The following is a 17,130-nucleotide window of genomic DNA, read 5'->3' on the forward strand; positions in this document are numbered from 1 at the left end:
TGACCACTGATACATGTCATAGGGTGGGATCTTTGTAGAGGAGCGGAGGAGACATTGGACTATCAGGGGTGGGGAACCTGCATGTGGTCCTCTAGGTTCTCAAGTGTGGCCCTTTGACTGAATCCAAACTTTGCAGAATCAGTCCCCTTAATAAAAGGATTTGTTCTATAAAAGTTGGACTCAGTCAAAAGGCCACACCCAAGGACCTAGAAGGCCACATGCAACCTCAGGGTCACAGTTCCCTATCCCTGGACTAGATGGTCTCTGTTCTTACTGGGAATTTTCTTCCAATTTTCATTATTTCTGTTCTGTAATCCTCTATGGCTCCTCTATCTCCCTTCTTCCTGCCTCCAGCCAACAAGGTCCTGAGCCCATGGCCCCAGTGTGTCTCAAAGCCTTCATAGGGCATCCACCCTTTTCTTTCAAACAGAGAATAGGTCATTCAGAAGGGCTTTCTTCACTGACATTGCAAGCGAAATAAAGGTGAAATCCACCAGAAATATGGGATCAAAGCCCACAATTATATCATAAAGTCTCCTGATTTCCTGGTAGACAGTAGCCTTACTTGTGGAACTAGCCAGCTCTCTCCCCATTTCCCATGCATCTGAGTCTGGCGCAGACAACTGGCCAGCCATCTTGCTGTCTCAGAAGCGCACCCGGTTGATGGCCTCTCCCTGGTTTTTTCTACACCAGCATTTCCTAACCTAGACCATGGTGCAGATGAGTCAAATAACTAAATTCTCTGCTACAAATCACCCTTCTCCATAGCCTCAACAGGGGGTAACTCAAGGGTGCAGAAGGAACCTGGTATTGGAGCAGGATCCAGAGAGAATGTATCATAGCTACTTTCCCCATTTGCAGCCCCTAGTACAAGGCATTATCATTCACCTAGACCAGTGATATCAAACTCAGGTAGAAAAAGGGGTCACTAAACCATGCATAAGGATTTCTGCAGGCCACATGTACACTTAGAAAACCACCTGTTAACATTATCTACATTGTACTGTATTTTATTTGTTTTGTTAAATATTTCCCAATTACATTTTAATCTGATTCCAACTACATGTTTGACACCTCTGACCTAGATTATTGCAGTAGCCTCAACAGGTGTCTCTGCTTCCTCCTCCAGCCTTGTTAATCTTGTCCTTCGTGCCATTATTAAAATAATCTTTCTTATACATAGTCATGTTACTCCTCTCCTCAAAAGTTTTCCATGGCTCCCTATGGAATACAGATGAGACTTTCTGAAGGCCATTCACAATCTAGCACCAGCCACATCTTACCTTCTCTCCTATTACTATTTTGTCTGTACCTTCTGAGCTCCAGTCCAGCTGGACCACTTCCTGCACCTGAGCCAACCGAACCATGCTCTCCATCCATGACATTGTGCCTGATCTTCCCCCTTCCTGGAAGACCCTTCCTTGCCCTTTTTTGCCTGCTGAACTCCTCCACTTTAGTAAAAACCCAAGTAGCTCAGTTAGAAGTGCTCTGAGGAGTCATTTGGCCCAACCAGTGTTTGAACAGAAATACCTTGGCAACATGCATGACCAGTGGTCATCCAGGATTGTGAGGATCCAATGAACTATTTGTAAAGTGCTTAGGACAGGGCCTAGCAGTAAGGAGATGCTTAATTAATATTCATTATTACCATGCCCTCTCTTTCTACTTGAAGACATTCAGTGATCAAGAAGCCACTCCCTTTCCAAGTCAGCCTGTCCCACTTTTGGACACTTCTGATTGTTAGGAAGAAGTTAAACTGAACTAAAACGTACCCTTTGCAACCTTTACCCATTCTTTTGTCCCCGGGGTCAAGCCGAACACGGCTGATTAATTCTTGCACATAACAGCTCTTTAACTCCAGGAAGGCCCCTGTAATCCTTAAGTCTTCCCTTCTTCAGGTTAAACATTCTTAGCCCTTACACACATCCTCCAAAAGATTGGTTTTCAGTCCTCTCTCTCCATCCTGGTTACCCTACTCTGTATAGGCTTTAACTTGTCAGTGTCTAGTGTGATTCCGTAGACTATGTTCTTCCATTGTTCTGAGTCATTAGCTTTTCAGTGACTAGTCTCTAGGCTTGGTCTTTCATCCAGTTTGGAATTTACTTAATTGTACTATTGTCTAGCCAACATCTCTCCATTTCATGCACAGAGATAGCTTGAGACACTGTCAAATGCTGTGCTGAGATCCAGATTTTCTCTGTCTACAGCATTACCCTGACCTGGAGGTCCAGTTGTGCTGTCTTATATGACCTGTTTTAATGAATGCATGCTGAGTTTTAGTGATCATTTGTTATTCGTGTCTGACTCTGTGACCTGTGTCCATGGGGTTTTTTTGGCAAAGATAATGGAATTCCATTCCTTCTCCAGAGGATTAGTGATCATTACCTCCTTTAAAAAAAAAAAATTTCCTAATCTTTTGTTTTTACAAAATCTCATTTTTCCATCGTATCTCTCTCCAGAAAACAGTCCCTTGTTACAAAGAATTAAAAAGCAAGACATCATCTGCAGCGTTCAGCACTCATATTCCCCTTCCCTGGAAAGAGGTTCAGAAGGTGACTCTTTGAGGACAGGCTTGGTTATCATCATTTTGTAGCAGTCAGTCTTGATTGATATGTTGTTTTCATTGTCGTTCAGTAGTTTTTCAGTCATGTTCAACTCTTCATGACCCCATTTGGGGTTTTCTTGGCAGAGATATTGGAGTGGTTTGCCATTTCCTTTTCCAGTTTATTTTACAGATAAGGAAACTGAGGTAAAGAGGGTAAGTGACTTGCACAGGAAGTATCTGAGGCCAGATTTGAGCTCAGGAAGGTGAGTCTTCCTGACTCCAGACCTGACCACCTCGCCGCTCCCCTTCTTTGTTGTAGTAGATTGTTTTCTTGGTTCTGCCTACTTCACTTTGCATCAATCTATAGTAGTCTTCTTGTGCTTTTCAGAATTCTTCATGTTCTTTGTTTCTTATGACCCAGTGATGGTTTGTTACTTTAATATACCACACCTTGCTTAACCACTCCCTAATCAGTGGGCATCTACTTTGAATCTAGTTCATTGATAGCTACAAAAATTGGCCACTGCCTCCTTTTCTAAAAGCTCACAAACCATACTTTTTAATAAAGCCTGATCCCGAATTTCCCCAGGAATAGAAGTCCATTTTACCCACCCATAATTAAACTCTACACTCTTTCCTTTTTTGAAAATCAAAACAGTTGCCTTTCTCCAATCCTTTAGCATACTTTCAGATCTCCATGGTCTTTCAGAGATCACTCACAACCCACATCAACCCCTTCTTTGAGTGACCGAGGCACTGGTTACTGGAACTCACTACAGCTTTTTTAAAGTTGCTCTCTTGCTCTTTTTTTCCTGGTTTGTCTTCAGTGTTAATTCCCCATCAGCAGTGTTTATTAAATCTTCTCCATATGAAGATCACATTCCTTAAAAGAGACTGTAGCGCTAACATAAGAATTCGAAGGTCCTGCCTTCTAGAGTCTGTTACCAGTATGCCATCCACCACAAGTAGTGGCTCTCTTCCTTCTTTGGTCTTCCTCTTGCTCCCAACATGCAGGCTCCAGGGCAGGGGAGGGCATGGAGGGTCACATGTGGCCTCAAAGCCGCAGGTTCTCCCATGATCAGGCCATAAAAAACAAAGGATGTAAAGAATTCTGAAAAGCACAAGAAGATTTATATAAACTGATGCAGATGATGAAGTACGCAGAACCAAGAAAACAATATACTACAACAAAGAACGAGAGCAGCGTGGTGGCCAAGCCTGGAGTCAGAAAGACTCATCTTCCTGAGTTCAAATCTAGCCTCAGATACTTATTAACTGTGTGATCCTGGGTAAGTCACTTACCCTCTTTACCTCAGTTTCCTCATCTGTAAAATAAACTGGAAAAGGAAATGGCAAACCACTCCAAAATCTCTGCCAAGTAAACCCCAAATGGGGTCATGAAGAGTTGGACACGACTGGAAAACTATTGAACCACGAAGAACGAAAACAATGTATCCATCAAGAACAACTGTCCCAGGGCATCTGTGATCTCACTGATTTGGGTCTCCCTCTCACTATTCAGATAGCAGCCCATCTTTGTGTCTCCCTCCCCTGCAACTGTTGTCTATGTCCTGCCACAGATTCAAGTCAGGTGGTTCACCCAGTGGGTTGGGAACCTCCCTCCCATATTATGTCTTGTCTCCTACTTGAAGGCAGGGACTGGCTCACTTTTGTATTGGTATCCCTAGTACAGTACTTGGTATACAGTAAGCACTTAATGTTTTTTCATTTATTTCTCTTGTGCTGCTGACATTAAGTAGTACAGCACATAAGCTTCCCATCTGTTATCCTTCTCCTGACCAGCTCACCATTGTTCCCTAGTCATAAGCTTCTTCAGTGACATCACTTGCCCATATTTCTTTTATAATCTATTTGTGATGTGTTGCAACATACCAACACCCGCCATATTCCTTTCCATTGACCACTGAGTAATTCTCAATTCTATGTCCTCAGAAGCTATAGTATTCCGTAGCTCACATTCATCCATCACAGGAAGAATTGGCCCCCAGCATAGACTTGAGAACAGCTGCACCCCATTTGTTCTTGGCATTTGTCCCCAGTTTCATTCAGCTTCTTCTGAACATCGGTTTTCCTTACACTCATTGGCTGAGTTCCTCTAGCTTCGATCTTTTAAATATGCCCTTTACAAATCTCAACTAATTGAGGAGATCCCTACACAGTCCCTACACATCTCTCTCTGTGACTCAGGGTGATCATTAATGATGAGATGTATGCCTGGCGAGAAGTTCTCCGGTGGAGTGCTTAGGGATCTGTTGTTGATCTTGTGCTATTTAACACTTTTATTAATTACTTGGATAAAGGCATACATGCCCTTTAGTCTGGGAAAGCTGGCATTATAGCTGACTCAGTTGGTTTTCAAAGAGATCCTAACAGGATAGGACACAGGGCTGAAACCAAAGTGATGAAATTTAATAGGGATAAATGTCAAATCTAATAGGTGGGTACAGAAAAAAAAAATTTCCGAATTTACAAGCTGAAGTTACCCTGCCCCTGTTTCCTCATTTTCCTCCTCTTTGAAATGAGAACAATGATACTTTCACCACACACCTCACAAGGTTGTTAGAAAATCACTTTGTCGACTTTAAAGTGATCCAGAAACAAGTGCTATGACTGCCTCTCTAGGCTTGGAGACCACTCTGAAAAGTACCAGCATCAGATTTACTGTCCCTTGAGTGTGAACAAAGTCACTGGCCTGGTGCAGTGATCAATTCCCCAGTTCCCTGACCCTGCATTCTCCTGGGGCCACCAGTGTCTCCAGCCCTGGATCCCCCAACTCTCCAGTTATAGACACTTTTCCCTCCACTTCCAGGAGATCCCATTCTATCACATCTGGAATGGCGGTGCCCAGCAGTTCCTTCACTGTACCTTTACCCTGGAGCGCTTCAGCCCCAGCACCACTGACCTAGCCTGTAAGATCTGGATTTGGCAGGTGGAGGGCGATGGGCAGAGCTTCAGCGTCAACTTCAATATCAACAAGGTGGGAGAGGGAAGGAGGGCAAGGACCCCTCATTGTCATCCCCACCCCAGATCTGCTCTCATCCCTTCCCCTTATCTAGTCCCAGGATGAGAGTTGGAGGGAGATCCTCCTAATCTAGTCTTCTCATTTGTCAGGGGTGCAAGATAATCCTTAAAGCCCATATTGGGTGACTCCTTCATCCAGGAAGCCCTCCTTGACCACACCATCCCACAGTGAACTCTCCCACCTCTAAACTCCTCCAGCCCTTTCAAGACCACACATTTGGGCTTTCAGACAGTCCCTCAACTAGATGAATGCCCTGAAAGCATGCAACTCGCTCTCAGGAAAGACATAAGGGTCACTGGAGCTCACAGGATTCCTCCCTGTCACAGGACACAAGATTTGCTGAACTGTTGGCTCCAGACAATGAAGGGGGGGTCCCAGCCCTGGTGGGCCCCAGTGCCTTTAAGATACCCTTCCTCATCCGTCAGAAGATCATCAGCAGCCTCGATCCCCCCTGTGGCCGGGGAGCTGATTGGCGAACTCTGGCCCAGAAGCTGCACCTGGACAGGTAGGCAGAGCTGGGAGGTTGGCAAGTCTGTAGTTGACAGTATCGTGGACCTTCTTAGATTGGGGTCCACCACTGGGGTCCGCCTGGGTTCCTTTCCCATTTCTTCCACTCACTTTAGGCAGTAAAAGGCCTTAGTATTTCTCCCTATTCCTCCTTTCTCAGTGTGAGCTGGGAAAGGGCAGGTAGGAAAGGATTCAGTGGAGAGAGATCCCCTCCACTGCAGAGTAGGGTTGGGCTCCTCAGGAATTAAGGATGGGGAGGACCAAGGCTGGGCTTCCTGATGAACCGTCTTCTCCCTCTGCAGCCATCTTGGCTTCTTCGCCTCCAAGGCCAGTCCTACCGCCATGATCCTCAATCTATGGGAGGCCCGGCACTTCCCCCACGGCAACCTCAGCCAGTTGGCCGCTGCTGTGGCTGACCTTGGCAAACAGGACACTGCTCTCTTCATGGTGTCTGAGGCCGAGTGCTGAGCCTGAGGCCAGGACTGGCTCCCTGCACGTGCACCAGCATCAGTATCTACGACTTGGGCATGGGCCAGAGACAAGGTGGGGAAAGGGGGTGGCACCCCTGAAACAGTGCTCACCTCTAGTGTCTCTCCTTTCTTGTTTTGTGCCCAGGGAGCCCCTTCTCACAGCCATGACTGGGCCAAGTTAACTCCCCTCTGCCCTTTTTGAAGGGCTCCTCCCCTGGCCATCCTGCTGCCCTGGGGTGGGTCTTGAGCGTGTTGGAGATGGGTACCAGTCATTGACATAGCATCCCCTAGAGGGGGCTGAGTCCAGCAGAAAGGAAGAGAGGGCCAGGAGAGGGATCTCGGCAGGTCCGGAGGCAGATGGTACGTGTGTCTGGGTGTGTGTGTGTCATGCTACCTCTCCCTTCACCCCTCCCTTGGGGTTACACATACACATGGACACAAACACGGGGTTAGGGAATGGGGTCACCTCGCCCACCCAGAACTGGGCCTTATGCAAACATTTCTGTGCCTGTGGGGGTGGGAGAGCAGATATGAGGGGGGGCCTCTCCCCCTGCTCAGAGAGAGGGGACCCAAACCCGGGGGCCACAGCCCATGTGGTGGCAACTCGGGACTGGACACCCAGCCACACACAGTGGCTTACACGTGGCTTGTCTGTGCTCTCCTACACATTCATCACTCCCCCACTTGTCACACATCATAGATCCCTGTCTCATGTACACTTACCCCACTCACAGTATACGTGTAGCTCATTCCTCTCACCAGACACCTCCCCCATCTTTCACATACATGCACCGTGTCACATGTCACACACGTGCCACACACGTGCCTCACACACAGGCAGCAGTGCTGCTACTCCCATCCCCACAGGGACACAGGCTTGCTCCTCTCCTCCCCTCCCCACCCTCCCTAGCCAATCCCTTCCCACCCCTGTCCCCCCTGAGCATCAGGGAGGGCCAAGTCCAGCTTGGCTGAGGGCTGCTTTAGACCCCCAGCCCAGCCCAGCCCCTTCCCCTCCGTTCCACAGCCCTTTCCTCAGGCCCTGCGGGGCGGGTGTATATGCAAAGGGAGTCATGCGTTGTACATTGGCGAGTGTCTGTGCTGTAGTGTGTCCGTCCCTGGTCCCTGGAGCCGGGGCAGGCCCAGCCCTACCCTTCCCCGTGTCCCACACACAGGGCGTGTTGTGTAAAGACCGTTTCTTTTTCTAATTCTGTATTCAAAGTGCATTCAAGTACTTACACTTGGCCTTATGTACATACAGCCTTGCCCGGCCGGGCACGTAGGGATTTTAGCGGACGTGAATAATGTAAATAAATGATATATATTGCTAACTGGTCGCTGTTCTATGAGAGCAGAGGCCCCCAGGGGCCAGCAGGGATGGCCCAGTGACTGTGGGAAAGGATAGGGAGAAGGAAGCAGCCAGGAACTCCATCTGTCATCAGGCCACCTGCCAGTGGTCCTCAGGACAGAGGCGGGAAGAGGAGTATGTGGGTCTGAGGCTGTGTGACCCAGATAGGATGTTTTGGTCCTGATCCCACCCCACACAGCTGGAGTGGGGCCACAGAGGGCAGTCCTCTCAAGTCTGAGTGGATCCAGCCAGGCGACAGGCAACTGCAGTAACAAGGGCCGCCCCCTTACCAGACCCATCTTCTGACTGCAGGAATCTGACGGAGCATCGTGGGGCTAGGTGTCGCACGGTGTCTTTCACTTGACTTGAGAAGCTGGGGAAATGAGGGGTGGTAAGGGTGGTCTCCAGTAGAGGCCAGGCATCTCCCACCCTCCCCTTTCCCTCAGACCCACACTTACTGGGGGTGTAGTTTGTAAAGGGTGCCATCCACACCCACAGCCACACTCAGCTCCTCCAGTCCACGGTTCTCTCGGATCTTCTCCACTACGGCAGCCACTCCAGCCCCACAGAGCTTAGCTGCCCGCTGGGACACTGCCTGACACACCTCCCGGACCATCAGGGCATCATCACAACTCACTGGCAGACCCAGCTTTTCTAGGATGGCCTGGACCTGCCACCTCTCTAGGCCATTGCTAGGAGAAGGGTCCCTGTTTCAGCAAACTTTCCTACCTTCCCTTCCCCAGCTCCCACAGTTCACCCAAGGAAATAATCAGCATCATCTCTAGAGCCATCAGTGTGCCCCTAAGATGAACAGGACTCAGAGCGGGGGCGGGGGGGGGGGGGCGGGGGGCAGGGTTCAGGCACCTTTCAATCTCAGACAGGAACTTGGTCTTGAAAATATTCTTGGTCTTAAGACACTGGAACACCTGGCCACGAAACAGGACCCCAAGGCGGGTCAGGAGCAAGAGGATCTGGCGGACTATCTCACCCAGATACATGCCGCTTATCAGCTTTTCAAACCTGACCCATGTTGGCATGGAATTGAAGGATCAGTGAAGGGATGTTAGCCACAAATCCTTGGCTCTCCCCTCTCCTCATCAACCCCTCACCCCCACCCCAGCCCACAACCTGGAGGTCCTCCCAGCCTCGCCTCCTGCCCTCCCCACCTCCCTGTTCCCTGCACCTCTGTTTGCCAGGGTTGATAGAAGATTTGTCCACGCTAATATCAAAGGGTGTACAGAGTTCTCCGAGTAAGCTGTCTTCCCCAAAGGCACCCCACTCCATGTTGATGCACATGCGGCCTTTATCTCCAGGCACAGCAGACACATTGCACAACTCTTCCATGTAACAAGCATTGGTCCCAGTCCCTAGGAGAGGCAGGCATGGGCCACTATACAGCCAATGCCAAGATCCATACCCCTCCAGGCCTCTGCCTCTCCTTTTCCCAAACTGGAAACCAGTTACCACGTTTTGTCCATTCTTTTAATTCAATTAAGAAAACATTTCTGGATCACCGCCATGTGCGAGACCCTGTTGTCCCTCTGAGGGCATCACATAAAAGACAGAGATGATGACATCTAGAGTCAAAGGTCTTAGGTTTTAATACAGACTCTGCGATTTACTAGCTATGTGACCTTCTAATTATGTGGACAGGTGACAACTTCTCTGGGTACTAACTTCTTCACCTGTAAAATGAGATGATTGGACTGGACAATCTCAAAGTCCTCCCCCCACTCCAGTCCAGCCTCAACTTCGCTGCCAATGTGATTTTTCTGAAGCATAGGTCTGACCGTGTCATTCCTCATCCCTTAATGACCTCCAGTCACTCCCTCTTACCTCCCTCCCTCCAGGATCAAATAGAAGCTTCTCTTTTTGGCATGTAAAGCTCTTGGCAACCTGAACCCCTCCTCTGTTTCTATCCGTTCACCTTATTCTCCAGGTACTCAGTAATCCATCTAACATGGCCTATTTGCAATTGCTTCATCACAGCACTCCTCCCGTGTCTACACCTTTGTAGTGTCTGTCCTCCATCCCTGGAGTATCCTGCTTCACACATGCACACCCCACCACCTCTTAGCTTCCCTGGCTTCCCTCAAAACCAAACTCAAACCCTACCTCTTGCAAGAGACCTTTTCCCCTCCTCCAGATGTGAATGCCTTCCCCTCTCGGGTTAACATCAACTCTGTATGTATCTTACACACACCTAGTTACTCATGTGTTGTCTGCTCCATCACAATGTAAAATCCTTGAGCACAGGTCCTGGTTTTTGCTTTGATTTGTATTGCCAGTGCTTAGCACAGTGCCTTAGGTACTTAATTTTACCCACTAACTGCATTAAATACTGGGGATATAAAGAGACTGTTTGCCTTTGCAGAGCTCACATTTTTAATGGAGACAACATGAAAATGACTGTGTATATGAGATATATACGGGATAAATTTGAGTTAATCTCAGAGGAAAAGGGGAAGGGGACCAGGGACGACCTCTTGCAGAAGGGAAGATTTGCCTGGAGTCTTGAAGGAAGCCAGGAGGCTGAGATGAGGAGGGAGAGCATTCCAGGCATGCATACTAGAGTATGGGGAGGGGAGTAAAGTGTAAGGAGGCTGGAAGGATGGGAGGGGTTTTAGAAGCCAAATAGAGGATTTTATATTTGATCCTGGAAGCAACAAGAAGCCATTGCAGGGTATTGAACAGGGTGGGAGGGAATGTGGTCAGACTTGCATTTTCAGAAGATTACTTTGGAATCTGAGTGGGGGATGGACTGGAACAGGGAGAGACTAGAGGCAGGGAGACCTCAGCAGGCTACTGCAATAGTCTAGGTGTGAGGTGATGAGGGCCTGCTCCCGAGTGGGGGAGGTGTCAGAAAAAAGAAGGGGGCACATTCGAGAGATACTACAAAGGTGACATTGCCAGGCCTTGGCAACAGATTGGATATGGGGGTGAGAGTGAGGAATTGATGCTGAGTCTTAGTTTCAAGCCATGAGGACTAGGATGATGGTGCCCTTGACAGATATGGGAAGTTGGGGAAAGGGGAAGGTTTGAAAGGGGGCTTAGATAGTAAGTTTGGTTTTGGATGTGTTGAGTCTGATATATCTGCAAGTCATCCAGTTCAAGATATGGCACCCAAATGGAGCCTTGAAATATGGGAAAGATTCTCACATGTGAAGAATGGGAGTTTCCTAAAAGAGGCACCAATAAGGCCCACGGACTGAAGATCTCACTTGCAGCTAGCATAGAGGGTGCAGAGACCATCCCATTGACCTGCAGAGAATGCATAATGTTTGCTTTTCTGCCAAACCAGGTAATAGGTGGCTCAAAACACAAGCTGGTTTCCTTCACATAAGAGAACACAGAAGGGGACTCCAAAAATGTCTCTCCACTCTCCAGGTTTTCTGGGAGAATGATATGTTCCTAAAAAGAAAATATGAAAGAAAGGCTTCAAGATTAAAAAAAAAATGGAGGATGGAAAGAGTCAGGAGATAATCTTGACTTTGACCTGGATCAGGAGGTTAGGGAGCAGGGGAAGGATAGAGATGGAAAAACATGGCCACAAGGGAAAGAAAAGCAAGAAGAGCACTGAACGCTAGGAGGTAAATAATGATGCAAGATCCTTCCCATAGAGTAGGCAGCTTGAGCCTCAGAGGAAGAATTGGCTCTTTTCATTCGAGGAATGATTTTATGCATCCACAGATGTCATCAGGAGAGTGATTGTCCAGCAAGTGACAAGGGAAGAGGGGGATGAGAAATGGTGGGTAATACTTGAATCAGCCTGGAAGAACAGAATTTGAATTTCTTAACAACAGCTTTAAATACAGAGATGATGGGCTCTTGGCTGGGGATGGAGTACACTTAATAAGGGCTGGCAAAAACATGTAGAGAATAGTGCCAGCATAAGAAGAAAAACAGTAGAGACACAGCAGAGAAATTCGTAAAAGGAGCCAGAAATAAATTCCATGTCTACACCTATATGTGGGAAGGAAGGAAAGAAGAAAGGAAGGAAAGGACAGAGGGAAGGAGGAAAGAAAAATGTATCAGGTGTCTGCTATGTGCCAGGAGGCACTGTGCTAGGTTCATGTCATTTTGGTCCTCACAACTCTGGAAGGCCTGTGCTAATATTATCCACATTTTGCAGTTGAGGAAGATGAGGCAGATAGAGGTTAAGTGATTTGCCCATAGTCATATACATGAGGCTGAATTTGAACTCAAGTCTTCCTGACACTATGCCCAGCACTATACACTGCACCATCTTGCAGTGTGTAGAACTAGGTGAATAGGCAACGTGTGGGTAACATACAAGAAAAACTTGAGATGCTAAAACAAAGAAGCATTGTTATCTCGTTGGTGTCACTGAGGTTTGAATGGAACAGGATTCCCATACAATGTGGTTCTGGAAGGGTGTACCTTATTAGGAACAAAAAGAAGTTAAAGGAGACACAGAGGAGTATTTTATAGTGAGAGTCTTACGTGAGAAAATCAAAGAACCTGGTTTGTGGGGGGTGAGACATGAGTGAGAACATTTAGATGAGGATAAATGAAGAGAAGAAAAGAAAGGCGATTATGAGTGGAGGGGGTATAGGACAGATCTGAGCAGGAGATGAGCTGGATGAGGGCTCAGACCCTATCCAGTCCAGTCCCCTAATTCTGCAACTGGGAGGGGAGGGGATGTGCCAGTGGTTACACAAAGGAGGATCCAGGCATGTTGTGGCTCTCTTCTCTGTCTCTGTCTGCCTGACACCTAATAGACTTTTTAATAATCTCATCCTTCCAAAGGAGGAGGAAGTGATAGGAACAACTGCTTCTCTGGACCTGATGCTGACCAATAAGGAAGAACTGATTACTGAAATAGAAATGGTGGGAATCTCAGGGCAAAGCGACCCGTTGTGGAATTCATTTTAGAAGAGAGGAAGAAAGGGCACAGTCTGGCATGCACTCTAGATTTGAGAAAAGCCTCAAAGTCTATAGAAGAAATCTGCTCTAGGAAAGATGGGAAGTCCTTGGTTCTGAAAGACAGAAGCAAAGGTCCAGTAGACACCAAAATACTCATATAGTTAAAAGAACTGAAAACAATGAATGTTCATCATTTGGAAACACTGAAAAACTCTGGCATATAGATGTAATGGAATGACAAGTAGACAACCAGAGTCCTCTACAAAGTTATGCTCACGATATCTGGGACAAGGGGGAAGGAAGGGATTTCTGGCCGAAATGACTGTCTGAGCAGAGATTGACAACCCAGCTCCTTTGCATCTCCTCTAGCAAAAACCTCAAAATCACATCAGACTGAATAATCAAAAAATCCAATGAGAAATTAGAGTAAATCATTTCTTCTGCCCATGAACTGCACAACAAGTTAGCCAGAAGTCCATAGGGAAATAGGAAAGGGCATCTACCATGAAAGCTAGCCTCTCCGTTTAGGCAAACAAACCCGTCACCCAGTGTAACCAGAGACACCCAGAGCCTTCAAGGCAGCAGAAACAAAGGCTCCCTGGAAAAAGCTCCAAAGTGGGCAGAAACCCACAGTGGGGCCACCTTGGAAGTTATTGGGAGCATTATCCAACATCCTAGGCATGCCAGTGCTCAGACCAGGACTCCCAAGGTGCCCAGCACTCTGATCTGAGAAGCCATAAAGGTCCTTAAAGCTTCAGAACACTGAATCTCAAAGATCCACAAAGACTTAACTCTGGGAGGCAAAAAGAAATCCAAGTGACCCCAAGTAAAGACCAAGAAGGTCAATCACCCCAGCTCAAAGTGCCCCAGAAAGGAGAGACTTGAGCCTGGCACAAAGTACAAATTCAGGAACTAAGGCTGGAGAGATGAGTAAACACATGAAGTACAGACCACTACAAAGAATTGTAATAAACCCAGAGATACCCAAAAATCCAATCTAGAGAGAGGAACCACATAAAAACTGCAAGCAAATACTTAAAAGAGGGGGGGAAAGGAATATTGCCCAAGAATTACATGAATATCAGAAAGAACTGAAGCAAGCGATAAAAAATAAAAGTTCCGGTGGAAAGAATTGGGAGGAGAGTAACTTAGAACAGAAAATGAAAACCTTTGCCCAAGTAATGGAATCCCTGAAAATCACAATATATCAAAACAGCAAGAAATGGTACAAAATCAAAAGATGGAAAAAATATAAGAAAAAGTTATCTGTGATTGAGAACAGCTGATCTGGAAAACAAGTCAAGGAGAAATGGTTTAAGAATCGTCAAGGGTGAAAACAAACTCCTTGAAAATCATGGTTTTAAAAAACCTGGATGCTAAATTTTAAGAAAACATAAATGAAAACTACGCAGATCTATTCAATCCTGACGGCAACGTGAAAATAGAAAGGATCTAAGAATCTGCCAGTCACCTCCTGAAAGACATCCTAAAAATAAAAGTTCAAGAAATATAGCCAAAATCCAGATCTTCCCCTTCAAGGGGAAAATATTATAATCATCCAGAAAGAAAGAGTTCAAAAACCAAGGGACCACAGTAAAAATCACACAAAACCTAGCAACTTCTTTTATAAACAAGAGGAGATCTTAGGATACAATATTCCAAAAGACAAAAGATACAAGCTTACAACCAAGAATACCTTACCCTACAAAGTTGAACTTAATCTGGGGGCAGGGTGGACCTAGAGAACCTTCCTGATGAAAAGACCAGAGCTGATTAGAAATTTTGAAATACAAATACAAGACTTAGTAGAAATATAGAAAGGTAAATTTATTTGAGCAATCTGAAGGTGCTGTATAATGATGAAGGGCTAACATCCTACTAAGGGAAGGAGAAATGAGTGTTCCTTCAGGACCTTAATGTCTTCAAAGGGTAGTGAAATGGTTTTCAAAAAAAGATAAAAATTCCGGAGGTGGATTGATTCTATTTTGACAGTTTGAAAAGGAGAAAGAAAAGGTAAGGTTAAGAGAGGAATATACTAATGTAGGAAAAAGGAATAAGGAGGTAGAACTTACTGTTTCTCATAACTGTGGTATATGAGAAGAGCATACATCCATACATATATATTCATATATATATACACACACATATATGAAGGAAGAGGTTGGAGATGGTGGGCATCAGATGAACTTCTTATAAACAAAGGAGGGTTGAACATACACACACACAAACAGAAATTCATCCAATTTAACCAGCAAACAGACAGGGATGGGTAGCAGTGTTAAAAGAGAGGATAATAGCTGGCAGGAAATAGTCTCAAGTAAAAACAAACAAATTTCCTGATCTTGAAGCCAAAATTGAAGAAGAAAGGAGGAAGAGGAAGGGGAGGAGGAGGAGCTGCATAATCATCTTTTTGTGTTATTTGTATATGGAAATGATAGTCATTTGTGGAATTTGGAAGTTTGTCAAATTTAGGATAAAAAAGGAAAATTCCAACATGTAAGATGGTTATGAGGAACTTGTGGGAGTTCATAGACAAGAATCATATAGGATAAATAGGCATGGATGGATTGCAATGTTGCATCTTTGGAGGGAACTTCCAAATTGATGACTATTACAAGATCCATTTGAGTACTGAGTATTTTGAGTAAGAAACTATGAGTACATAAAAATATGAATACATAGAAAGATTAGTATGAACTGATGCAAAATAAAATAAGTAGAAGTAAAACTATACACAACTAAAACAATTCAAGTGAAAAGACCACTAAAAGGGAGCCAGACTCTGAGTAACGGAAAAACCAATGATGCTCTTAGAGAACAGATAATGAAACATATTTCCTACCTCTCATTAGAGAGTCAGGACTACCAAGGCTGAATGTCAGATGTGGTCCCTATGTCAAGTATTTTTACTTAATAATTTTTCTTTGTTACAAGAGAGGTTTCAGTTGGAGGGAAGAGGAAATCTTTTTTCTAAAGACAAAAAGGCATCCATAAAACTTTTTTTTTTAAATGACATCCTAAAGAGATGAACAGTAACAGTTCTGATGAGGAAAAAGAAAGGAAGTTGTTCAAATAAACTAATATGGATGCACAGGGAATTCATCAACCAACTTAGATTTTTTCAAAGCTGTGTTTAAATGAGGAAAGTAATACAAAGATGGTATTAGAAGAGGAATATGGAAAAAAAGTGTTGGTCCTTGAAGATTAGAAGCCAGAGTGGTAACTGAAAACAAAAATAAAATAACCCAAATAAAACCAGAATTAAGAGAGATTGGTAAGGAACTCTAAACACAACAAAGACGGGGTTTTGTTGTTGTTAGGAGAGTCCCTGCTTGGGGGTGGATGGAATAACAGAGGACAGGACTATTGTTCTGCTTTTGTTTTGTTGCCAAGAAGAATGATCTTTGGACTGGAGATGAGAAAACATAAATAGCTAATAGGAAACTGCAAATCAAGAAACAGAAGGGGATAAGAAGTATGACTTTAGCTGCTCATGAGCAGTCCAATTCAACCAGTCAAAATGAGCTACATCCCACGATGCTAAAAGAACCGGCAGATGTGATTGTTGAGCCACTGTCGATGAACTTTGAAAAGTGATAGACAATGGAAAAGGTGCCATTACATCTGAGAAGAGCCAAAGTTAATTTTTGAAAGAGAGAAGATAATAGACTCTGTGAACTTACTGGTTTTTGTTGTTATTTAGTCATTTTCACTTTTGCCTGACTCTTGATGACCTCATTTGGGATTTTCTTAGCAAAAATACTGGAGTGGTTTGTCATTTCCTTCTCCAGCTTATTTTAGAGATAAGGAAACTGAGGTAAACAAGATTAAGTGACTTGCCCAAGGTCACATTGCTAGTAAGTGAGACCACATTTGAACTCAGGAAGATGAGTCTGTGACTCCAAGCCCAGCTGTCTACCCACTGCACCACATTGCTGACAATGCTTGTATTAGATTCTGACAAAAAAAATTTAAATAACTAGTAAACCACATGAAAAAGGAGATGGTGATCACAAATAGATAGAATGGCTTCACTGAGAACCACATTAGCCATATTTCTCTTTCTTATGCCATTATTAGACTGGTGGATAATTCAGCCAACCAACCAGTATCATGCTATCCTTATGGTTGAGGTGGAAGGGCACAGGCTAGACAAGAAGTAGAACAGGTGATTTAGGACAGAACCAAATAATAACTTGATGTCAACTTGGAGGGAGGTATCTAATGGATTGCCACAGAAATATGCCTTAGAAGCTGTGCCTTTTAATATTTTGACTTGAATAAAGGCAGAGATGGCATGCTTATCAAATTTGCAGCTGACACAAAGCTGGAA

At 45.2% G+C, this 17,130-nt stretch overlaps 2 protein-coding genes across 4 annotated transcripts in view; one reads left to right on the forward strand and one right to left on the reverse strand.

The window, feature by feature from the left end:
• The window catches only part of UNC5A (unc-5 netrin receptor A), a 103,942-nt gene extending 96,049 nt beyond the window's left edge, over positions 1 to 7,893 (forward strand). For both annotated transcript variants that reach the window (XM_072631106.1, XM_072631107.1), the window contains 3 exons: positions 5,376 to 5,543; positions 5,915 to 6,093; positions 6,398 to 7,893. In XM_072631106.1, coding sequence (XP_072487207.1) covers positions 5,376 to 5,543; positions 5,915 to 6,093; positions 6,398 to 6,563 — 513 coding nt within the window. In that variant the 3' untranslated portion in view covers positions 6,564 to 7,893. The remainder of the gene's footprint in view (positions 1 to 5,375; positions 5,544 to 5,914; positions 6,094 to 6,397) is intronic.
• HK3 (hexokinase 3) overlaps positions 7,865 to 17,130 on the reverse strand; it is a 50,996-nt gene continuing 41,730 nt past the window's right edge. For both annotated transcript variants that reach the window (XM_072631105.1, XM_072631104.1), the window contains exons 16-19: positions 9,094 to 9,277; positions 8,775 to 8,930; positions 8,369 to 8,602; positions 7,865 to 8,283 (exon numbers count right to left, since the gene is read on the reverse strand). In XM_072631105.1, the coding sequence (XP_072487206.1) occupies positions 8,139 to 8,283; positions 8,369 to 8,602; positions 8,775 to 8,930; positions 9,094 to 9,277 (719 nt within the window). In that variant the 3' untranslated portion in view covers positions 7,865 to 8,138. The remainder of the gene's footprint in view (positions 8,284 to 8,368; positions 8,603 to 8,774; positions 8,931 to 9,093; positions 9,278 to 17,130) is intronic.

The sequence above is a fragment of the Notamacropus eugenii genome, chromosome 1, assembly GCF_028372415.1.
Source record: "Notamacropus eugenii isolate mMacEug1 chromosome 1, mMacEug1.pri_v2, whole genome shotgun sequence".
NCBI classification, from domain to species: Eukaryota; Metazoa; Chordata; class Mammalia; order Diprotodontia; family Macropodidae; genus Notamacropus; species Notamacropus eugenii.